The sequence below is a fragment of the Adelges cooleyi genome, unplaced genomic scaffold (genome assembly GCF_023614345.1).
Source record: "Adelges cooleyi isolate 19-005CV unplaced genomic scaffold, UGA_ACOO_1.1 ACOO_flye_CR_arks_rails_tigmint_CR_PRNA_574, whole genome shotgun sequence".
In the NCBI taxonomy this organism is placed as follows: domain Eukaryota; kingdom Metazoa; phylum Arthropoda; class Insecta; order Hemiptera; family Adelgidae; genus Adelges; species Adelges cooleyi.
The window spans coordinates 3,953,686-3,978,592 of record NW_026096268.1 but is presented as its reverse complement, the minus strand read 5'-3'; the positions used below and the strand labels follow the sequence as shown (position 1 = coordinate 3,978,592).

The 24,907-nt window shown below is 31.6% G+C and overlaps 4 protein-coding genes across 8 annotated transcripts; 3 read left to right on the top strand and 1 right to left on the bottom strand.

The window, feature by feature from the left end:
- Window positions 1–70: 70 nt before the first annotated feature.
- LOC126843118 (histone H1.01-like) lies at window positions 71–1,899 on the top strand. The gene is made up of 4 exons (XM_050580461.1): window positions 71–235; window positions 1,089–1,145; window positions 1,208–1,351; window positions 1,411–1,899. Exons 2-4 carry the CDS (start codon window positions 1,089–1,091, stop codon window positions 1,513–1,515), a joined length of 306 nt encoding a protein of 101 aa, XP_050436418.1. The 5' UTR covers window positions 71–235; the 3' UTR covers window positions 1,516–1,899.
- A 1,467-nt stretch (window positions 1,900–3,366) lies between these two features.
- LOC126843049 (protein BCCIP homolog) lies at window positions 3,367–5,594 on the bottom strand. Its single transcript, XM_050580355.1, has 7 exons — window positions 5,475–5,594; window positions 5,271–5,387; window positions 4,859–5,014; window positions 4,268–4,363; window positions 3,981–4,168; window positions 3,696–3,846; window positions 3,367–3,622 (listed from the first exon to the last, which is right to left on the bottom strand). The coding sequence occupies exons 2-7, from the start codon at window positions 5,361–5,363 to the stop codon at window positions 3,455–3,457; spliced, it is 852 nt and encodes a 283-aa protein (XP_050436312.1). The 5' UTR covers window positions 5,364–5,387; window positions 5,475–5,594; the 3' UTR covers window positions 3,367–3,454.
- Window positions 5,595–7,966: 2,372 nt separating this feature from the next.
- Window positions 7,967–14,151, top strand: LOC126842994 (retinol dehydrogenase 14). 2 transcript variants are annotated; one of them, XM_050580281.1, is made up of 8 exons: window positions 7,967–8,096; window positions 10,418–10,612; window positions 10,699–10,791; window positions 11,827–12,066; window positions 12,151–12,339; window positions 12,605–12,714; window positions 13,554–13,643; window positions 13,723–14,151. In XM_050580281.1, exons 2-8 carry the CDS (start codon window positions 10,426–10,428, stop codon window positions 13,825–13,827), a joined length of 1,014 nt encoding a protein of 337 aa, XP_050436238.1. In that variant the 5' UTR covers window positions 7,967–8,096; window positions 10,418–10,425; the 3' UTR covers window positions 13,828–14,151. The 2 variants fall into 2 exon arrangements, with proteins under 2 accessions (XP_050436238.1, XP_050436237.1); XM_050580280.1 differs by having other exon boundaries at window positions 10,415–10,612.
- A 111-nt stretch (window positions 14,152–14,262) lies between these two features.
- LOC126842993 (facilitated trehalose transporter Tret1-like) lies at window positions 14,263–23,890 on the top strand. 4 transcript variants are annotated; one of them, XM_050580278.1, is made up of 6 exons: window positions 14,263–14,938; window positions 20,155–20,523; window positions 20,998–21,254; window positions 21,331–21,546; window positions 22,879–23,133; window positions 23,217–23,890. In XM_050580278.1, the coding sequence occupies exons 1-6, from the start codon at window positions 14,890–14,892 to the stop codon at window positions 23,448–23,450; spliced, it is 1,380 nt and encodes a 459-aa protein (XP_050436235.1). In that variant the 5' UTR covers window positions 14,263–14,889; the 3' UTR covers window positions 23,451–23,890. The 4 variants fall into 4 exon arrangements, with proteins under 4 accessions (XP_050436235.1, XP_050436236.1, XP_050436234.1 ...); XM_050580279.1 differs by lacking the exon at window positions 14,263–14,938 and adding an exon at window positions 17,366–17,579 and having other exon boundaries at window positions 23,217–23,888; XM_050580277.1 differs by lacking the exon at window positions 14,263–14,938 and adding an exon at window positions 18,275–18,531 and having other exon boundaries at window positions 23,217–23,859.
- The last annotated feature ends 1,017 nt before the right edge of the window (window positions 23,891–24,907 follow it).

Here is a 24,907-nt window from a genome sequence, read left to right as displayed (position 1 = left end):
GTAACGGTTACGATTACAACAGGCCAATGGCCGGCCGAGTTTTTGTTGTCAACAGTCGACATGTTGTTTTCGAACCGTTGAGCGGACTGCGGAGAGTTTTTATTTATTTATTATTTCACATTAGACACTTTCGCTGTGCGTTTGCTTGTCCCTTTTCGCAATTTCCTCAGTCAAATAATTCGCGTCCGCTGTCGCTTCGTCCACGGAAATTCGACCGATCTCTCAACAAATTATCGTAAGTAAATTATTTATTTTTATTATTTTCCGTACACCTACAACGATTAATTTTTTAAATAATAATTATTGCCGTTTGAACCGCGCCAACGTCCTCGGTTTCTTCCCGTCGCCCAATACCGGCCTTCGTTCATTGATTTTCTCTATACACGCTAATTACTAATGGCGGTAACGCAAAATAACGTTACCGTTTGCTAAAATATTTGTGCGAAATCCGAACGACGGACAACGGATGTTTTTTTTTGCACCGCCGCCAAAAAAGCCAACACTCGCCTAGATTTTGTTTTTTTTTTTTTTTTATGTGGTATTTTTGAAGTTGTTACGTTTGATGGCTCGGAAATGTCGAAACTGTTCGACCGATCGATAATTTCGTTGATTTATTAATTTAATCAATCCGCGTTTGTCCGACTCGCGTCGGTGTATGTCGACAGAATTTTATGGATTTGTTGAAATAATAGTTAATAATATTTTTTTCGTTTGCCTTTCGGAATTTTTTTTTGGAAAAATAAAAACGATTCCCCTCTTAAGTGCCATGACGGAATTGTTTTGTTTATCAAATCGCTCGTATACTAATTTATAATCTATTGACAAACCTTGGAAGTAATTTTTTTTTTTACAATGTGACAGTCATATTTATACCAAAGATTATTTTAATTTATTCAAATTAAAAAATATATATTAATTCAACTAACATTTTAGATTTGGTGTTTTTTCAATTAATTAATCATTTTATGATTAAATTATATAAATATGTATATATTTTTTTTTGGGGGACAATTAAAATAATTAAATTATCATAATATAATGTGTATACAATTTGAAATATGTTAATAGTAGTTTCATGTATTTTTCAGATGTCTGACTCCGAAGCTGTTGTAGAAAAGAGGCGTGGACGTCCCGCCAAGTCCGATGTAAATACTATTAATATTAATTTATACAGTGTATTATATCTTATATAATTTTGCTTGTTTAGGACTCCAAAGAACCTAAAAAACGTGCTCGCGAAGAAAAGAAAGAGGTAGTAAAAAAAGATGAAGACGGTGTCCCGGCGAAGAGAGGTAGAGGCCGCCCACCAAAGTCTGGCGGAGCAGCTACTAAGAAATCACCCAAGCCAAAAGTAATGAAAACTGTTTTTTTTTTTTTTAAATAAAATATTTATTTGATTTTTTTTTTCAGAGTAAGACTGGTAAACGCGGCCGCCCAAAGAAGGGAGAAAAGAAAGAAAAAGAAGAATCTGCTGGAGATGAAAGCAAAGAAGAGAATGAAGATGACGACGAATAAATGCCTAACAAAGATAAATCTCAATTTTTGTGTGTTCCGTGTGAAGCGTGTCCTTATTTAGAATATTTGAAGAAATAAGTAATTTTTCCTAGATTAAGTACCTAATTGTACAACTCTGCCCAGTATTTGTAGAATTTGGCCAACTCATAATTTAAATTATTTTAGCGTATTAAGTTGAGAATTGGTGAACAATACTATTTTTATTTGAACTACTGTAATTTTAACATTTTATTTTACTAAAGATTCCTCATTTCCTTAACGGATTTTTTTATTTTGTACCTACCATTAATTTATATAAAAAACTTTTTTTACTACTAATTTATATCTGATTTGTATCTTTATTTGATTAATAAAAATACTAGGATATTACAGTTGACTGTCGAATCATTTGTTATTATTAATTGTGAATTTCTTACATATTTTTGATGTGCGAACTACACTTGCAAAATGGTTTTTAGCAATAGTTGTTGTTACATTAAAATGTAATAAAAATAAACTAAACAAGTTTGTTAGTTTAGTTAGAAATTAATTTAAATCAGGATATTAAATAAACCATAGTTTTGTGTTTCTTTTTTTTAAATCTCACGATTACATTACAGTATAATTGGAAAAGAATTTAGTGGTAAAAAAATGTACGATTGATACTGCTAATCAATTAGCGTGTATATATGATTTAAATGTTTTTTTTAAATTAAACTAAAAAAAATTGTTTTAAATAAATAATATAACATTTTAATTTAAATCTTTAAAAATTTAATTATCTTGTACATTCTTAGTTTTCTCTTATCAGACTTAGTTGATGCTAGTTTTTTGCTCTTGGTTAGTTTGAACCAATCCTTCTGCACTCTGCCTCTTAGTTAACGGATCATAAGCAAAGCTCCATGACTCATCACCCGTAACAATTGTTTTCAAAAAATCCGGATCTTCTTTACACATGTCAAGAAGATCTTGACTTGCAGCTATGCGTCCCTCTTTTTGTTCATCTTTTTTAACTGTGCAGGACAAAACGCGCGCAATTTTTTTTTTTTTTAAATCTTCGGTTTAAATTTTATGTACTGTTTCTCTATTAACTTGTAGTTCAGCTAATAATCTGACCATTGTTGGCCGTTGTTTCTGTAACGATTCTCGCACTCTTTAGATATTGTTGCCCGTGTGGCTGTTTCTTGGACAATCCGGCCTCTCATCATCTACGCTCTCTCTACTGGCACTGAATCGCGAAAACCATAACAAAAAATTAGAACGACTTAAAGAAAGTACACCGTACGCTTGATGAATCATATTAAACGTTTTGGAAGTCACTTTACCAACTTTTACACAAAATTTAATCGCATACCGTTGCTTTAAATGAGATTCCATGACAATGTGTAAAAACTAACAAACAAAAAACCGTACCAACTCCTAAATTACGATATGTACATCGATGAAACTTTTCAAATCAATACAAGGAAGCTTTTTTTTTATGGTTCAAGTGTTAGCGGATAGTTAGCACCACCAGTAAATTTAAAAAAAAAATCAGTCTTAAAACTTTAGTGACGGACTGTGTATATTAACCACAGCCAAGAGATGTCATTTCTTTTTTCAACTTTCATCATGCAGTTTTTATTTTTGTACAAAATCATAACATAACCCTACTTTTAACGTTCCAAAAATACTTAAATTTTAGTTTTGCGAAAAAAAAACATTGAAATAAAAATTAATATCAATTGATTATTCAATCAATAAAAAAAAATATTGTTTTTCTTTAAAATATAATTTTTAACTATAATATTAAATACTGCAAAAACAGATAAATATAATAACAATTTAAAGTAGCTAATTATTCATCTACTATCAAATAATAAAAAAAAAAAATTATACCAAACATAATTTAATTATATTTATTTTATATAATATAGTAATAAACATCGATACTTTACAATATTTTGTTATTCACAACGTTTCAATTTAACAGTGCCTTAATTTTGTTAATAATAGAGTCGAGTTTTTCAGCTGAAAACAGTAGCACTCGTCTGTACGGAATCATTTCACTATCGCCTTCTTCCCAGCTACCGCCTAATCCAGAATCCTTTTCGTTTTTCACGCAGAATTCAAACTTGTACTCTGCCTCCTGAAAAGCGTAATTAGATAAAAATAAGTTTCTTTAATTAAAAACTGATCTTTAAGTGAATAAATATGTATACTTCATCAAATATCTCTTCCTCGGCATTTGACCACATTGGTTCCTGGGGTTTATTTTTCTTGCTTTCTTTTATTTTGTACAATTTACAAATCATAATGAAATATGAAAAATCGTTGGCTGGGTTCTTTGACTTGGCTTTGGTCAACTCTTTACTGAAACAATAAACTCAAAAGATTTACATCAAATTTAAACAGTGGTATAATATTTATAAGTGCACTCAGATAAGTGAAAGGGGGATGCATACAGATGATAAATATTAAAAACCATTACAAATTTATTTATTTACCTGACAGACTGTAGTAGAGGCACAGATATCGCGGGCGGAATATTAACATACCGTTCATTTATCAATAATGCCAATGGTTTTTTTTTATTTATAAACAAATCATTGACAAAATTGAATACATTATCATCACCGTGTTGTTTGCTCAAATTCAGTAGTAACTTTTGCAATTGTTCTACACACTCGCTCTTCTGTAATTAAACATAATAAGAAAAGATTTGTAATGCATCAGGATAAAATATATATAAATTGTTTTCCGAAAACATTATGATAAGAAACTTGTACGTTACTTGATCAGTTATGTTTAAAACTGTTGTTATTCCAAAAACTTGATTGCTATCAACGTCTTCATCATCGTCGTCATCATCTTCGTCGTTAAATACTTGCTATAACAATTAACAAAATAGTTTTCAAATGTTGGTTTATTTCGATAAAATGAATTATTTCAATTTTTACTGCAATAAGTAAGAATTATATTTAAAAAAAAACTTATATTGCAGAGTACAGAATAGATTATAATTTATAATAACGAAACGGTTTACATAGCCAAATTTTAATAGATTTGTTTTTATCCATTTATTAATTAAGTATTTTTATTGGTTAGAAAAGCTGGAATTGTATGTGCCAACAATACACGAAAATTAAGCCATATTACTTATATTATAATAAAAAATTTATGGATTTTACAACATGTGACGTTATTTAAACCATCACATTTCTACTAGTCCTTTTATGTCATTATAAATGGTTTCTACTGTACTTGCAAAGATTTATTATAGTTTAAATTGCCAATTACATAAACTGGTACTTGCACCAAGCTATGCAGTATTGTTACTCTGCAATTAACAACTATGTATAGACTAATAAAATAAATGAATTACCTTGATAACACTGCCAACACTTTGTTGATTGACCAAAATCGAAGCCATGTCTGAAAGATTTACTTGGGCTTTTAAAAACAACTGTTGTAACAATTGTTTGACGCTATGGAAATCTGAACTCTCGGGGTTGCGTCCTTCGAACTCTACGTCGATCATCTAAAAAAACACAAATTAACAACAGCTGCTGTTATATGATCATAGTATTAATAAGGCTTGTAGAAAAACAATAAATTTATTTAATTAAGTTAGTATGCTCAATAATCAGCTGTTCTAAGTTGTTCGAGAGAAGAAGGCGATAAACTGAGTACCATTTATTTACAATGGTTTAGTAACCTATCTAGCATACAGCAGATTATGTAAAAGTCAGATGTTGGTCGGTCAATATAAATGTAATTTTTTTTATTAAACAAACCATATTTTCTTCGACATTATCTTCCAGATTTTCCGACGTGCTGCCTTTGGATTCTTGTGGTTGCACCGAACGCCTTTTAGCCGGAGCCGACATGATCACAATCGTGGATCTCTAAACCTTAAAGTATATAATATTAACTAGGTACAGTCGACGTCTAGTACTTTCAAAACAATAAATAAGTATTAAAAATTCCAAAATGTATACTTTATTTATATAAGTTTCGTCGGAGATTACTTTTCAAATAACAACACACAACCCACAATTCACAATAATAAAAAAACCTATCACGTGTGCGGACCGCCGACCGCGATCCATGTTTGAAATGATAACACCTTATCTAACTGATAAGGAAACTGTTGCAATTGTAAACACAGATAACGGTTATAGATAGACAGGTTACGCATCGAAGCCTACAATCGCGGTCACGCCGTCTATAGAGCGCGCCACCGGGATGCAGGCCATCAAAAGTTTTATTTCCTATCTAACGTGTACTAAAAAGCTGTTTTTTAAACCAATAAAGATAGTATTATACAAGTCTACAAGAACAATATAATACATGAATTTAATGTATTTGTCCTAAAAACGATGGTGTAGTCATAATACTGCTGTTACGCATAGTTTTTTTTCACTATAACGGTTAAAAAAATATGTAAATGGCTAAAACTGTGGTAATAAATACCATATTGTTCATAAACCATTCATAATATAATACGTTTTTTTTTTAAAATAATTTTTGTAAATATCCCACCTGAAAGAAAAAGTCTGATGAATTGAAATAAAATTTATTTCATAAAATAAAATTACACGTAATGCCTCATTCTCATTACAATATAGTCGGTTACAATTCAAATTATGATTTCATTTTTGTGGTCTTCACTGTTCACATGGAAAGGACAGATACTAAGAACACAGTATTAAGTATCAACTATAGCCGAGATCTGTAACATTATTCTCCGTTTGCTTATATTTTGTAAGGACCACAACATGGATCCCATAAAAACAACGGCCTTGACTAAATTATTAAGTTGTGTATCTTATAATTTACGTCCGTTATGTTGTCGTCGTGAATTTTCTTTTGGATATAATATCACACTGGATAATAATGGTCATTTTGTTCATTCGGAATGGCAATGTAAAAATTGATACCTACAACGACAATGAGTTTCAAGGTTTCAACGAGATTCGCCGTTCATCACATATACACCTAACAACGAACAAACGCCGCCCATATTTTTATATTATTATTATTATTGTTGTTGTTACCGTGTGTTTATTAATCCTATGCTCGGTTCCCATTAAATTTAACTGATTATTATAATTATCTATGGAAGTCAATGTTTCAAAATTTAAAGAAAACATTGCATTCAGTTAAAAAGCTACAGGTTAATTTTTTCGTTAACTATTACTTGACGAGTACCTCTTCAAAACAACAAAGTTAGTCTGGAAAATTAATGCTTACAGCATAGATTGATGATTGTTGTGTAACAACTAACAGAATATATTTTAATCTAATACATGTTGAAATTAATTATTTGTCTTGATAACTAGGTTTTTAAGAAAAGAATAGAGAAATCCTTACCATTTATTTGTGATAAATATTTTACCATAATATTTACTTATTATTGTTCGTGACTAGTGGCCATATTAATTTTACCCTGAGACAAGCCATAAAGAAATACTACGAGTGTGACAGAGAGTTTCATATGTTTTTACGGTTTTTAACAGGCATACCTACTTTAACATGACAGAAGTCAGTTTTTGGTGGCACTCGAAAATTCCCAGCAAGCTCGTAAGAATGAACCTAGGCAATTAGATTGCCTTGGTAAAAGTAATAAGAGATATGTATGGTAATAGGGAAATGAGATACGATTGGAATCAATACTCTGTAAGCGTACACTAATGCTATTGTTATTATTGGATAATCGCAAACGTGTATAATGCAAGTACTCTTAAACTGTTAGAATAAACCCAAAGAATGGACATTCAGATCAAAGAAAACTGAACAAAATATATGGTAGTAACAAGAAAGACAGTGGTTATGTAACATGGTAAAGTCGGGCAATACTCGTTTGAACAAGTTGAAGATTTTAGTACTCACAGGTATACACATATAGTGAGTAAAATATGAAGTAAAAAAAAAAAAATAGATAATCAACAACTAATATAAATTGGACGGTACAGTTTATGTGTTCAGTACCGTAGAATTGAATTTAAAATACTTAAAAGAAAGTAATTCAATACATAAAAATACTAAAAAAAAGTATTTATTTAAACACCGATAATCGATTGGTTTACGACGGCATAATGAATAGTGTTATTTGTAACCGGTTATACAATTCCAATTTCATTATTACCTACTTATTTCTTTTTTAATTAACGTGGCAAAAACAGTTGGGCGAATGGATGTAGGTTTGCCATTGTCCATTGACCGATGTTGACGGCGTTCGTGAAATGGAATTTGGCAGCATTTGCTAGTATTTTACCATTATAGTATACCCGTGTACTTGACCTAATGACGCTACAACTGTACGATAATAATTGTTTTGTATTCGAATTAGTAAGATTTCAGTAGCAATTTCTCGCTCCAGGGAAGTCAAATTAGTAGGTACCTATGGCGGCTGTTGCGTCATCCAAACAACTCTCTCCCTTCCGCGTTACATCTTCGCCGGTCATGCCCTTGCTTAGTGGCTACAGTGTGGTATTATTATAGCATAGTAGTTTCTTAAGTCCACGCAGCAACGACGGCTTATGGACACTCACAGTTGCACTGCTTTCACTTTGCCACACACCAAACTCAACCGGAACCGCCACCAGACGTCCACTGATGTGAGTAAAATAATTGTTTAAAAATATTATTTACATCGTTTTACATAGAAATATAACATTAACCATATAATCCTAAGGGTATATTATTTGTTGCCAAAATTATAGTTACAATCATAAGCTCTACAAATACTTTGCATACAATTATAATCGTTTTAAACGCATTTCAAATAAAAATTCATAATATTATTGTTATTTAATATTTATATTTGTAATAATAAATGTATTACAAACTAACTACCTAACTTCTTACCAAAACTGGGCAAGTTACTGATTTTTATAACTTTATACTAGTTATTTCTCGTAGCTTTGTATCTAATTGATTTAAGAACATATTATCAGTTATTCAATTAAGCAACAAAAAACTCTATGCTTAAACAGTTAAACAACTGTAATCCATAAGGTTTTAAGTAATACACCGATAGATCATAATATTATAATACGCATTATATAAACACATATGCGATTAAATAATAACCAGTGTATTATTCAACGGGTTTTTACTTGAAAAATTATTAACTTATTACTTTTTTTACTTGTTATGATTTCATAATGGTCAGGTAAGGTAAATGTGAACAAAAAAATTAATAAACAATTAACAATTTTGTATCATACCGAAACCTCTTGTATTTAACACATTAAATCAAATCACCAAAACTGTAGGTAATATTTCTATACATAAAACTATGGCATATACTTCACAGTACACTGCTTAAATTACTTAAATTCACTCAGCCGTTTTCTCTATTCGATTAGTTTCTAATTATTGTAATTCTTATTACAACACAAATTACATCTGTTACTTTTGCAATTATTTTAACGCTGTACTGGCGCCTTTCTCAGTTTAATAGTCTACTTAGAAATTTTAGCGCTGTCATCGCCAATAGTGTCTCCTATATTTAAATGAGAAACGGGCAAAAAGTTTCAAAGTATCAAATGAACGAGGCGACTATTTGTCATGGTAATTGCTCATTTTCTATCTCATCAAATTACTATATTAATTGTATTGTTGTGCGGTATTAAATTACCTAACAAACTTGCACCCACATTCGACATTACTTTTGTTAATTGGAACCTATCCGTTCGGCCAAGGTGACTGAAGAACAGCAGATTGGTTACCTAAAAATTAGTAGCTAGGTGTTTTTTTCGTCAAGTACAAATACTTATAAATCTGTTTGCGGTTTGTTAGTTTGTCGCGTATTACCAAACAAAAAACAGTTAGCTAAACCGTTCGCCGTTAAATATTTTTTCATAAGCTATAAAATCCACGAGAGTTGTTTTACAAGTATTTACAAAACGGAAGTGGCTTTACTCGTATGTTGTACCTTTATTTGTTAATTAATTCATAACAGTAATTTTGCTTTATGAGTTTACACAACGGTGTAAATATGTAGGAATGACCGTTGACATAACACTAACATTTCCTAGTGTCGAAACGTGTACTGAAACAATTATAATTGCTGTTGCGGTTAACATGTTAAAAAAACGAGTTCGAAATGTATTTAACAGAAAATAAGCACAATAACATTGAATTACGTGTATCTTATAAAATCGTTTTACACGATACATAAAATCTATTAGATATAGTTTGTAGTTTTGTAAATTGTCAGTATAATAAGGTAAAATACTTGAAAAAAATATTGATCGACGAACAATATTGATATTTGTGTTAAGGATTACTTTGATATAGATTTTCGTATCTTCCATGAAAATAAGTATATTTTTCAAAATGTTATTTTCCGTATAATATATTTTATCACGTGTTTAAAGATTTATTTGTCAAAACACAAAATAAAAATGTTTTTGAAACATTAAAAATCGGGATCTATAGTGATCCAAACAAATTATCTGTACCGTTGTTTTCAATCTTTACACTATGCTTTTTGTGAAAAAGTGACTATTTTTCTTCTTTTTTTTTCACATTTAGTTAAAATTCTAAAAACGTCTCCAAGATTACATTTAATGCAAAAAAAAAATAATTTTTTATGTACGTGGTCTAGACGTGGTATTAGTGCAAGGCAGACTGACGTGCAGAAATGTTTATTAGTTAAACCGTTCCGATTCCGTTGTAGTATACTCGCTTAAGTATAAGAATAATGTTTACAGATTAAGTTCGCAACTGCCAACAATTTCGTTAATCATCCTGTCATCTTTCTGTCATAGTCTTAGAAAATAATCTCCAGTCATCACATTAAGCGGTAGACGTTGGAGACGTTCGTTTTTCCGAAGGCCATGGCCAAACATTGTGATTTATAAACACTAATGTATACTCCACAATGATTCCCCATACTATTATTCATATGATTTGTATGCTTTTAAAGTAGTAACGACGATGTGGTATGCCGAAACGTTGTCTTACCTTCATACAGTAAACTTGGTGGCTCTCAGTATCAATGCCGTTCTGATCGCAGTCATATTTTTGGTCACAATCAAAGCGTACACTTGGATGACCACTGGCATGTACCGCGGCACAACCAACATGAAGGGAAAAGTCGTTATCATCACCGGGTGCAACTCCGGTAAGTTTGTTCGATTGACATAAACAATACCAGTATAATATGTCGTGTCAAACGGAAAAAAAAAACATTATTTATTTCCACAACAGGAATCGGAAAAGAAACCGCCAAAGACATGGCCAAACGTGGAGCGAGATTGATCATGGCTTGTAGAAATTTGGAGACTAGTTCGACCGTCAAAGGTGAGTGAAACTATTTAATGAACCATAAACCCAACCGTAGTAAAGGTTTTTCAGTAGGGCTATGGATTTTTTATAACCAGGCTTGTTGGATGGATAATTATGTTTTGATTGTCTTAAGTTTGTGCGTTCTGGTCAATTGAAATATTCATATTTCGTACATTTCTACCCATAAGACATAAATCCATAAACTTACCGTAATATGTAATTTGTTCGGTCAATACTTTCAAAAAGCTGTTAAGAATTGAATTAAAAAAAACTGTACTATACAACTCGTTTTAAGTGGCGAAATAGTGCATTTTGCTAAACTATCGATAACTATTATAAGAAACGAAATAAATTATAGATCAAAATATACGATAGATGAAAATATACAATTTCTAGCCGCAGAAGAATATGTAAAATTACTAATTTTTTATATATATTGTATTTAGTGATATAATACGTTCGCACTTTTCAGGTCAGACTGTTGCGTTTATAGGCTAAGCATACTTAATAACTGAACTAATAATGTTTCTACTCCATTGTGTTATATTGTGCTATAATTTATTAGCCACCTCACACACGTTAAGAATGTTTAGCCAGATGTCGGTTTTTTCTGATCCGTCGGTAATCTTACAGTAAAAAACAATTAAAAATATTTTGTGGTAAACCGGCCGTCGATTGAAATTTTCGATTATGAACGCACGATTTACATTATATAAGCGAGAGAAATAGAATATACAAATATTACTGGGGTTTTATTAAGCTCAGCGCTCACTAGAATCAACCTGATTGTACGATTTCAACATTTCTCCGAGACGGATTTATGAATAATTTTCTCCACCGAATATGGTTATGCGTGTCGGTATTCATTGCGAACACGACTCAAACGGCATATACTCAAAATAATATGTACATTATGATAATACGCATCTTGGCTGGCTCGTGACTTGGTCAGGAGAGGTTTGGAAAATAGGGTCTGTCGTGTGCTCGTAACAATGCACATACGCTATAAGTAGACTCTGAAAATGAAAAAAATGTCATTTTTGCTTGCAGACGAAATCGTCAAAGAGAGCGGAAACACCGACGTGGTATTAATGCAGTTGGACCTGAGCAGTTTGGATTCGGTGCGACAATTCGCGGCCAAAGTGATCAAACAAGAAGCCAGGTTGGACGTGCTCGTCAACAACGCCGGCGTGGCCAACACGTTTGGCAAGAAGACTACCGAAGACGGTCTGGAACTCACCATGGCCACCAACCAATACGGGCCGTTCCTGTTGACCCACCTGCTGTTGCGTAAGTACCGGGAGGGGGCATTATGATACGTTCAATTCGGCAAGGGGGCTTGCATTGACTGTGTTGCACGCGGTGTTGTTGCAGCTTTGCTCAAGAAGAGCGCACCCAGCCGCATCGTTATCGTCGCCTCGGACCTGTACAAGTTGGCCAAACTGAACTTGACCAAGCCCAACCCGACCAACCAGCTGCCGGCTTACCTGTACTACGTGTCCAAGTACGCCAACATAATGTTTTCCAACGAGCTGGCCCGCCGATTGAGCGACAGCAACGCCGGTAATTGTCGCCATGTGCTCAACCTGTTGCTTCGTTCTGATCCCAACGTCGTTGCCAAAGCGGCAACCACAGGTTATCTCATTTTCAAATGCGGCAGTTTCTATATTACCGTTCAATGACATTTGTCGACGATTCCCCGCAAAATGTCCAACAAGAAACGGTTGTCAACTCAAATCGGTCAAAATATGAGATATAACCGGTGTTTCCGCTTGAGCGACGATAGTTATTTATTGTGATTGACATTATTGTAATTGACCACTTGCAGGAGTGACTTGCAACTGTCTCCATCCCGGTATAATCGACTCTGGCATATGGAGAAACGTACCGTTCCCGTTGAACTTGCCCCTGCAGCTGGTCGTCAAGACTATGTTTAAGGTAAGTTTTCAAACACTTTCCAGTCATGTCGCAATATCGTTTTCTTTTATTTTCGTGTACGGTGTTTAACGTAAATCATAATAATTAGCGTCACGTTTTTCTATGGCCCAACATTTGGCAACCTATAGGTCGGAAATGAATGATGTGTTGCCTACACTCGCGCCTTATTGAAATTATATTTTAAACGATCACTAACTGGCGTTGGTATTAACGCTTAACTTCTCAGCGTGGTTTTAATAAACATTAGTTCTGCCCGTTTTTTATTTCAAGGTGTGCATCAGAATTATTCAGCGTTGAGCGTTATTCAAATATTTTTCTAATTCCTAGATGAAGCGTTAACTAAAAATGTATTTGATTATTTATTATTGAATTATTAATGTCAAAATTATTTGTTTTTCGTTTTTTTTAATAATTGGTTATTTAAATACCTAAATAATTACAACGGCTACAATTTATAAATTATCTAAGATTAAAAAAACGGTATTTAAGGGGACGCCACACATTCTACTTTTTAAGGCTTGGTAAAGGCAATTTCTCGCAGAAAAAAAAAGTTATTTATGTATTTATAAATAAACTATTATTTTTATTGATCGAGTTACAAATTATTTAATTTGCGGATAAACCTATATGTATATTGTTCGTTGATAAATACATTAATCGTAAAATCATTTATTATTATGTATTATTTAAATGTTGTCATTGCTACGATAAAAACCAGACGATTTATTTAAAAAAAACTTTTTAAAACGGTGTTTAATGGAGATTTCTTTTCGCATTGGCCATTAATAAAATGCGTTTGTCCATCAGACACGTTAAAAATGATTCTATTATGTTTACAGACAACAGAACAAGGCGCGCAGACTAGTATTTATTTGGCCGTCAGCGAAGATGTGGCGAAGACCAACGGAAAATATTTCAAAGATTGCAAAGTAAATTTAACCAATGCTTTACAAAGCTTTAAGATAAGTCAGTACAATGTTTTTACATACTACTGCACTTGCTTTTCAGGAAGCCAGTTTGAGGAGTGACATACTCGACGATGCCAATGCGAAAAAATATTGGGAAATTTGCGAACAACTCGTCAAACTTCAACCCACTGATCCAAGGCCATGAACTCATCATAATCTTATGTATTATCAATTGTTTTGTAAATAATATAATATTGTAGAATAATATCATCGCAGGTAGATTTATTTTGATTCACGCCAACGATTTTTTGAACTCACTAATAATTGTCATTCAATAGATTGCAACGAAACATCACATTGAGTTGGAAATTGTTTTAATTATGATAATCAAATTTTACTAGTAAAACATTTTAGTAAGTACATTAATGATTATGATACACTCACTATTATATTGCATTGTATAATTTTTTATAGTACAAAATGTATAGTTCTACATAAATAATAATATACATTTTTTAAGTATCTCCGACTACTGTCGTTTCATATTATATTTAAATTTGGTTTCATATTCGTTATTATCATTTTTAGGCATAGATCTTGTTTAAAATGTCGGTATGTTTTTTGATGACTTTTTTTTATCTCATCAAAATGTTTATAATTGCCATAATTTTATCATGATTTTACGCGTATGGTAAAAACGTTTGTTAATGTTTTTATTGTGTAAAAGACTTTTGTGCAAAATTATTTACACTATACAGCCGTTAATCATTATGAGACGCTATAAAACTGTATCCTATTACATAATATCTCGGCGCTTGAAAAATGTTAATTTCACACGGCCGATGTCTACATACTTGCGTTATCTGTGTTTTTGTCTTTGGTGAAGGGAATTAATTTGCTTATAAAATTTTAAAAATGTCAATGTTAACACATACCGCGATTTTTTTTAGATAACACCTCGGACAACCTTTCAATATGTATAAAAAATAGAAAAATACATAGGTAATACAATTTGTTTTTTTTAATACAATATCTAAGTATCTAATTTCTTCCATATCCGTGCGGCCGACGCGGTAGTGCTCGCGTGCAGTCTCCGTTAATCGTTGCCATGAAAAAATGTAATAATAATTATTCAATTAGAGTAATATGATTCGCGATTATTTGAAATAACCGACCGGAGTCGCACTCCCCATAGTGAAACGGCTGGTGGGTTTTTTTTTTTTTTTTAAATACATAGTTTTTTTGTGACGAGATTCAACCCGACTTGATGAGAATGGATCAGTCATTTTTGCCTCAGATATACGCTGCAATAGTCGGTCAGTACAAAATATAAGATAAATTATGAGTAGCTATGTAGGTTACAGTAGGTATGTTTTCTGTTCAGAAATCACTATTTCTACTCAACTATAACTCACTATGTGTGGAGACCCTATATTTCGACGATGTCATAATAGAATCTCCACATTTTGATTATTACAATAATTGTTGCATTGTTTTATCATTGTAACTCTAAAATATTAGGCATGTAATTTAAAAACCGCTATCAATCAACAGTCCGTGTAATAATGAACGATTAAATGAATTGTTGCTTAATAAAAATTTAATCTAACATACGTGTGTAGTAATTATAATCAAATATAAAACACCAACGATTATACAAGCAAACATTTTGTAAGATGGGACAATGGCCGATAAGTGATAACTATGCATAATGTTAAGTTGTATACTATTCGTCATTAATTTGTCAGCCGTTTTTTTTTCATACTTTATAGACATTCTCCAGTTACTACGTAATATGAATAATTACGATCATTATATTTAATAACATTGTTTATATTATTATTGACGACAAAATTAATAATTTAATCATACATTATAATAATTGGTAAACAAACACTGTACATTTTTTTTTTTGATCCATCGTTTCTTAACAGATATTATATTTAAAAATTAAATTTATCGAAATAAACTCAAATATTTCAATAAAATTGAGAACTATATGGGACTTCAAAATCATATTCGTCAACATTTGAACGATTAACCGATTTTGCAATGCAATACAGCTTTTGTGAATTTTAGAATGATTTCGAACAATTAAACATGTATTGGCGTTACAGACTAATTGCAAAAGTTAAAATTCAGATTCCTGTAAATTCACAATAAAGTTTGTTATTTCACATACAGTTATACAATGATGCAACATGAATTATTAGCCGTTAATGTTATAATCATTTTAGTGCTAATTTGATCATTTAAAACTCCGGATTCATACCGGGATGTTCAGTCGGTGTAGACTAACAGTATTTTAAAATCAAAAAGACAACTTGAACTAGTGACTTCCATGTATGCATGTAGGACTTGGTCTGTGTGTTAGGCAATTCCAATAAGTGAATTGAACATATATCAACGTAAATGTATTTAGAAAATTATATTATGTATGTATTGTGATTTGCTTTCATTAAATTTGTTTGTCTTAGATTAAATGTACAGTTATCACAAATGAATTCAGACGACCTTTTTTATAAGGTCACTCTTAAAAAGTATATTTTTTAATTTAATTTTTGAAACAATAAAATTTAAAAGATAAAACACCCTGAGTCCGTATTATGGTATTGGCTAAGATGCTCTACAATTATTACAGCTATAAAAACACTTGTCGGTTGACAATAGCAGGCACGTCCAGTGATAGCAGCCGACATTGCGTAAGACATATAATTTAAAAAATTCGGGCAATAAATGAATAAATATCTTCTATTCGTAATAATGAAGTAATAACAATAATGATGGTATACAGATAGAGAAAACATATTATGTATAAAAGTATAATATATATTTATAATATTGATAGTAATCCTCGGTTATTTGAATGATTGATTATTTTTTAAGGTTCTTGTGGGATGCGCACTTTTATTAAGTCAACATTTAATTCTACTGTATTTTAATAAATAAATACCTACAAAAATGCCTAGCAGCTTTTTTATCGTCAAATTCCATTAGCGATTATATAATATGCATTAATCTGTTGCCAACAGACATTGTTGATTTGTCTTTTGCTAATATTTTCCCGTTATTGTTCTATTATTCTAACAAACGATAATAAATAACTAATAGTTATATGACTTTTTAAGTTGTAAACAGTAAAATAAAATAATAAATTCATGGGTAGTGCGATAAGATTTGCAGCAGTATAGTTCATAATATTCGCAATAACCAGCGATAACAAATTCGATCAAATCACCAGTTTTTGTTCAAAATGTTTTTTCAAAATACGGTTTTTTGATTTATTAATACAACAAGTAGAGTACGTTGACTTGGAATTGACTTTTCGCGGTTTTCCGCAAAAAATAATATGTAACTCCGTTCGATTGTTGGTGGTCGAACTTCCTTTGTTGGGGTTTATCCTTTTATATGTTTTTATTGCGTTTACAGACTCTGTTCACCTTTGACTTGGGTCACTAGTACGTGTACGGCGTACACAATAATATATTACATGCGCCGTCATTATATGTTTATACCGACTCACTTGTCGTGACACCGTGTTGTATAAATCTTAGTTGTTACTATCTAAAGCTATCGCCATCGTAGACCTCTGCCGTCAGTTGTAATTGAACACCTTGTTCAGTGTCGGCGAATTTATTGAAAAACAGTCACATAATATTATGTCCCTTAATATTTCTTCGATATCGTCGGTGTAAGAAACTCTAATTTTTATCATACTAATACATTTTTGACGAACAAATGGTGTGTTATATCAATTTTGAAGAGGACTTTGCGGGAAATATCGTTGAGTGATTAATTCTTCGTTTACATAATTTTTTTATGAGGAAAAAAAAGGAAAAACTAACGTTTGAGATGGCAAAACCGAAATGTGTTATTAAATTTGTATTAAATTTTAATGCCGCCGATAGTCAGGATTGGTCAAGCCGGAAAACAACACAGAATTAACTTCAAGTGTTGGTAGGTTAACATTAATAAAATGAATTAGTTAAAGAATTTACAACAAAATTTAATTTAGTCGGAAAATTGTACAAGGAGATCTTAAACGTGCGCTAGGGCAATTTAGTCTGTACAAAATAAAAGCGACGTATGGTTACTATACAACCTGTATAATATTATATATAGGTCGTCAGATTCAACGTACACAATTACACAAAATTGCAATTAAATATTATGTTTGTATTTAATTTGATCACGACGAAATAAAACTTAAGTAAGTATAACCCACTCAAGTTTCAATAATTTTTTTAGTAAGTAGGTATATTATATGAAAACTCGGTAAATTTTCTAAACACACTACTGGTCGCGACGTTAATTACTATTTTAAAAAACTCAATTGGTTTTTTTTAATGGCGTAAAATTTAAGTCAAAAATATAAATAAATAATATTACAAATGTAAGATTGTCAACATTTGGCGTGCATCTTAGTACATTTTACTTTAGCAGCCCGATTAGCACTATTCGACTTATTTGGCTGTGCGGGTTTATGACTTTCCAGGCGATCCTATCGGATTTAAAATAAAATTATTACATAATAGCGTGTAGTTGTCGTTATCGTTACAGACGCAGCTATCGCCATGGAAGTGGCAAAACAAAAAGATCAAAGAAATATCAGAATAATACTCAATATTAATATTAATAGACCAATATTCGTGTTGTCGACGCGGTAGTGCTCGCGTGCAATCTCCGTTAAATCGTTGCTATGAAAAATATAATAACAATTTTTCAATTTGAGTAATATGATTCGCGATTAATTGAAATAACCGACCAGAGTCGCACTCCCCATAGTGTAACGGCTGATGGGTTTTGTTTAAAAAAAAAAAAAATACATAGTTTTTTTGTGACGAGATTCAACCCGACTTGATGAGAATGAATCAGTCATTTTTGCCTCAGATATACTCTACGGTAATCGGTTAGTACAAAATAAAAGATAAATTATATGTAGCTATGTAGGTTACAGTAAGTATGTTTTCTGTTCAGAAATCACTATTTCTACACAACTTTGAACTCACCATGTGTTGAGATCTTACATTTCGGCGTTTGGTACGAAAAATCTATGTAAAATATTATTTTAAATTACTCGTTGGTAAATCATTTGTTCTCAAACCCATCTGGTGTCACACCATCATAATTAATTAATTTTTTAGAAAAATCGTCGAACTGATTTCAAACGAACTAATATATTAGTAAATGCCACTAAAAGAATAACTCGTTTCACAGTTACAAACGAAGGGCTGCGGGGCAAAAAGATCAATGTCAATTTTTTTTGAAAATGAGATTTTGGTATCAAATTATTTGTATTGTCGTTTTGTATCTTTTATGCGCTCGAACCAGGGAAAATAAGTTGCTAAGGATGACACACGGTACATACATAAAATATTGATTTCATATTAATAATAATGTCTAACAACAGTAATGGTAGTTGAACATATTTTAAAAATTGTGTTACTTCAATTATGTTAATAACGAGAGTACATTATTGTACCAACTGATTCTGACATAACATTTTCCTACACTACAGTCTATTACTCGTATTTTTTGAACAACATTTTTTTTCATCCTATTTGACCTAGTATCTCTGAGTTGCTCTTCGTTTCGGTAGAGTTGATCATTTATTTTCTTCAAGTCTACATTTGCTGTAACTCAATGAATATAACAAAACAGTACTGAAAGAAAAATATTTAGACACATTGGTTTTTTTTTTGGTAAATAGTAAAATTATGTTCTGAGCCTGAATTAATATTAAACTCGGTACAGTAATGCAGACATTTAATAGTAAGCAATATCGAGGCACCGATTATTTATTCTAATCCATTACAACAAAAACTAAATGAGATCTATTTTATATGATTAATTACGTTTAAGCTGAATCTAGCTTCAGATTTATTCCAGCACGTTAGATTGTTTCAAAGCAACGTGCCAAACAAAAATCGGTATTTTCTAATTTTTTTCTGTGTATATAAAAAAAACTAAATAGCCTATACTAATTCTAATATAATTTCTGATTTAAAAAAAAATAGAATAAAACATTTTTTTTAAATTGTTTTATAGAAAATCATCACAAAACGGTGTTTTTAAGAACTTCAGTTAGATAAAAAAAATGTTACATGCTAGAGAAGTTCTTAGGCTAGATTCTGATTAACCAAAAAAATTTTAATGGAAATTTTGTTCTTTTTCCAAAAAAAAATAAATATTATGTGTAATGTGTAGTGGTTATTAAACCTCTTTAATATTGTCAATTGACAAATTTTTGTAGTGTTCGTAGGTAAACTAAAGTTAATAATATTGCAATCAATAATATTATTATTAATGAGTGTAAAAAATAATGTTAGATGAGCACAGGCCATTGTTTGAATAGATGTTCTAAATGTAAATCTGTACATTGCCATTGAAAGAAGACTAGATAATTTCTATAAATTGTTTTAATTACCTTTGTCAACGAGTGTATCGATCGTCTGTGGTTATTACATTTTGATCTGTGATTGCTATATTTTATTATTATTAGACATTGATTTTATAATATTTTTATTTACAGCCACTTTGGGAGCAATGGCTATGGGAACGGTCATTGGATGGTCGTCGTCGGCCGTCGGCATGTTGGAATCCGGCAATTTCCCGTTGCCGTTTGTGGTGACCAAATTCGATACACAGACTTACTCATCGGTTTTCGGTATTGGCGCGGCAATTGGTGCCTTGCCCGCCGGTTCGGTGGCCCAGCTTATGGGACGCTGCCTAAGTATGGTGGTTTTCGAAATCTTCGTGCTCGCCGGTTGGATATGTCTGAGCATTCCGACTGGAGTGTGGATGTTGAACTTGGGCAGAACGCTGCAAGGGGTTGGCATTGGCGCTTTGTGCGCAGTTATACCGACTTATGTCGCTGAAATCTCTCAACCGTCCATTAGAGGTGCGTAAAATAATATAAGTGTACATACAAATACATATATATATATTCTAAAAAACTATGAATTTGCTGTCAAACATTTTCGATTATCGTCGACTTTAGCTAAATTTTATTTAACTTTTATTTTAAGTCTATAATAAAATTGTCCACGTTCTGTGCTAACTTTTAAAGTACAAGTTGTGTTGCAAAAAATAATGCAACTACTTTTAAAACAAAAACTCCACAAAAAAAATGTTTTTAAAAGTTAGTATGTTATCCATAGTAAATCAAAGCATCGAGCAGAAACTTTTATGTCAAAAAGTTTACTGTAAAACATCAACTGTTATTTAAATACTTTTATAGAATAATTTGGTTTAAACATTTTTCATTTTGATAATGTTTTTATATTTATTACTCTTTAACTCTGTTTTTTGTCGTTAGAGACTTAACTTAGCCGCGAGCACTCGTCAGCGTACATTATATAATTTTGTTTTACAGGAAGTTTGGGTGCGTTATTCCAAGTGCTTGTAGTCATCGGTATACTGTTTGCTTACACTTTCGGGGCAATTCTATCTTATGTGCCTTTTTGCTTGGTCTGCGGAGTTTGGTCGTTGATTCATATGGCCGGCGTTCTGCTAATACCCGAATCACCTTATTACTATCTCTTCAACAACAAAGAAGAAAAGGCCATAAGATCATTGAAAAAACTACGCAGTTTCAACGCGGACAATACTCAGGAATTGGACTTGATCAAAGTAATTCGGCGAGGTCACGTGGAAGTTTGGTTTGCAACCAAGTGTTTTTACAAGATGTATTTTTTTATCTTAATAGAAAGACATCGAAAATGAAAACTCCAAGCAATACACTTTCAGCCAAGTGATTTCCAGCGCCGTAAACCGAAAGTCTTTGCTCATCGGAATCGGTTGTATGTTCTTCCAGCAGACTAGCGGCATCAATGTGGTGATATTTTATATGAACGACATATTCGAATCGACCGGCAGCAATATTGATCCAAGTATAGCGTCCATTGTCGTTGCAATTGTCCAGGTATTTTTTATTCAAGAGAATACTCTAACATATTATATTGAGACGGTTCAGGCGTTTTGAATGTAGGCGAAGAAAGTAAATAATAAAACAGACACGAGCAGAAGCGGTATTACACGATTTCGAACGTTTTACCTTTTTTGCAACACGATTGCGAACGATTGTTGGTAGATAAAAAAAAAAACAATTTTATACCCAAAAATCAAATGATTGCGAACGATTTGACAACGTCGCAATTTTTTTAATTGATCGACACAATATCTCACTGGGATAACCATTTTATGATAATTATTTTTAAAGCAATTAGAGTTTGAAAGTTAGGATAGGAGGGTAAGTGTGGTTGAGCAATGCGGGAAATGTGGGAAATGAGAATTATGGTGGCCGACTCTTTTGATATAAGCCGAAGAAGAATAAGGAGGTCTAACTTTTAATCTTACTAAAAATATTTATAACTCCATTCTCCATGTATTGTTAAAACTATAAAATACAATGTCTAACCAGAGTTCAACACGTCATTTGTGTTCTTAATTAAATTAAATAGACAATCAGATTCATCAGGTTTCAGTCCTCCTCTTCATTGTTTTTACTAAAATTTCTCAATAGTTTAATTACGGTTTATTATACTGTTTACTGATAATTCCGTCTTTTAAACGGATGAGACTTTTATGCTTTTTTAATCACCAGATTAACCATCTGCTTGGTGCCTAAATATTTATAATTGTTATTCTTTAATCGTCAAAAAACAATTATTTGATCAATTACTTGATCACTCTCATGTATTCTCCACTATATCGTTTTGGTCCGAAATGGCGATAACTCAAATATTTATGAATATTTGACGTCTTAGGAACAATTGGTTTTTTTTTTTATTAGCTTTTAATGCAATTATGTTATTTTGCTTTTTTTTTTGACATTTGATACGACAAATACATAGTATGCTCTATTTAAATATATGATGTCCGACAACATTATCATCTAGTCGTTTATATTTTCCTTTAGATTTAGTATGAACAAGAGAATTTTCCGACTCGGCTTAATTTGATTCGTTCCCATTCCAGAAGAATCATAATACATCCATCTAGACATACATACATTTAAGATAATAAAAAAATAAACATAAGTCTTGAAGCACAAAACGAGATGGTATCCTCTATCCTAAGCCTCTTAAGGTCCTTTCTTTATCAAACGTTAAAAACATTTTCTAAAATCATATTTAAAGGAAACATTGAACGTCTCGTTTTTTGGTGGGTCTCAAAAAAATAGAAAAGAACATTATCCATTTTTTTTTTCAACTGGCAACTGGTACTCTACTATTTGCTACTGTTTTCATTTCAGTTGTTTATGACAGTCTTGGCAATGTTGCTGATAGACAAAACCGGTCGCAAGAGGCTGCTGGTAATTTCGGCCGCACTGATGGCTGTGAGTTACATGAGCTTGGGCTGTTATTATATAGTCTACAATAACGACCCCAGATTCGCCTTGTCGATAGCTTGGCTGCCGTTGGTTTCCATTACGGTGTACATATCGGCTTTTTCCCTGGGCTACGGTCCAATACCTTGGGTGGTCATGGGCGAGATTTTCTCCAGCGAAGTAAGCGCTAAGAACTTCTATTGTTATTATCATCGCCGTCGCTTTTTGGCTCTGTAAACGACTCTCTGTTGATTTTTTTCCAGGTAAAACCGTTGGGCACTAGCTGCGTTTCCTCCGTCAATTGGATACTGGTGTTTCTGGTCACTTACATATCGAAAGACTTGCCCCATTGGGTGGGCGACCACGGCACTTTCTTCACGTTCAGTGGCTTCTGTGTGCTGGCCGTGTTGTTCTCTTGTGTGTTTGTGCCCGAAACCAAAAACAAGACTTTGGCTGAAATCCAAATGATTATGGCCGGCAACAGCCCGCGCTCTTGATTTGCCCTGTTCGAATTTTAGAAATCAAAATCAAAATTTACACATCGTCCAAATATTTAGATGTGCATGCTTGCAAAATGTGATGTTATGTTGCGTTGACAAATCATCACCTTAAAGTATTTTACAAATGGATATATATATACAAATAATACATATATATAGACATACATATCTATATGTATATGTTATGTAGTTATATATATATATATATTTATTTTTTATTTTTTTTAAACTAAATTATTAATTGAAGTGTACATGTTTTGTAAAGAATGTTATTTATTTACCGCTCGTTTGTAATGTTTAGTAACAATATGAATTTTTAATAAATAATATCAATATAAATATTAAAATATACCTTTCACCACAAAACAAAATATATTTTCAGCAGTAAAAATTGTACTTTTTTTTCGTTAAAGGGTATTTTGTTATTTTATAATATATATCTAATATCTAATATCTAGATATGATATATCTATGTATTTCGGTTCAAACATTTTTACAACTCTATAGTGTTCGATCGTGATAATTTTTCAATTTTAATTATTTTAAATGCATATTATAATATAATTAATAATTATATTGAAAAAAATTGTTTGACATTTTAGTTTGTTATGGTATTTTGATACATACAATGTTCATATATTTTTCATTGTATATAAAATATCATACATAATATCTGTGTTTTGCATTATGCTGTCAATATTTACTTAAAAATAAAATAGTAATAATAAAGTTTTATTATAAATAATTGTAAGATAATTTTTGTATACCAGCGAAGTGCCGGTAATTGAATAAATATCTAGTAAAACTACTGCTATTATTTAGTTTTAAAAATAAGATAGTTAATTTATAAGAATAAAGTATAAAACTAAATTGTAGTGTTGAATATTAACTTAGTTCGTAATTTTTAATGAAGCCGGATAAATTATGATGAATTCTACTTGGAATATAGATCAATTTTTTTTTAAATCAGGCTGTGAAAAAATCAATCCAATTTTAATAGCATTTCAGGTCCCGTGCGACTGTATTTATTTTATAACACATGTATAGACGCAAATCCAAAAAATTGCAAATAAATACTATATTAGCTAAATTAATTTAAATAAAATCAAATTTATATTTTATATTTATATTATATATTTATATTTATGTTAAAAGATGCGTGAAGACTTAATAAAGACAGATATGTAATAGTCAGCACGATACTTATTCCAAAACAATATGAACTCTACCTTGGCACTGTATTAAGTATAATAAATTTAAGCGTTTCTCGTAAATAAAATTAATTGTATCACCATCGCATGCCATGAGAGTCAAAAGTAATTGAATCACTGACAAATTTATTACTGTCTCTGAACCAGAAACGGCAGCTACCCCTCTTTCTTCTAACATTGTGCTTGCCTTATACAATATCTACATGGCTTCTCTTTGTAAAGGGATTATTTATTGTGTTGGGG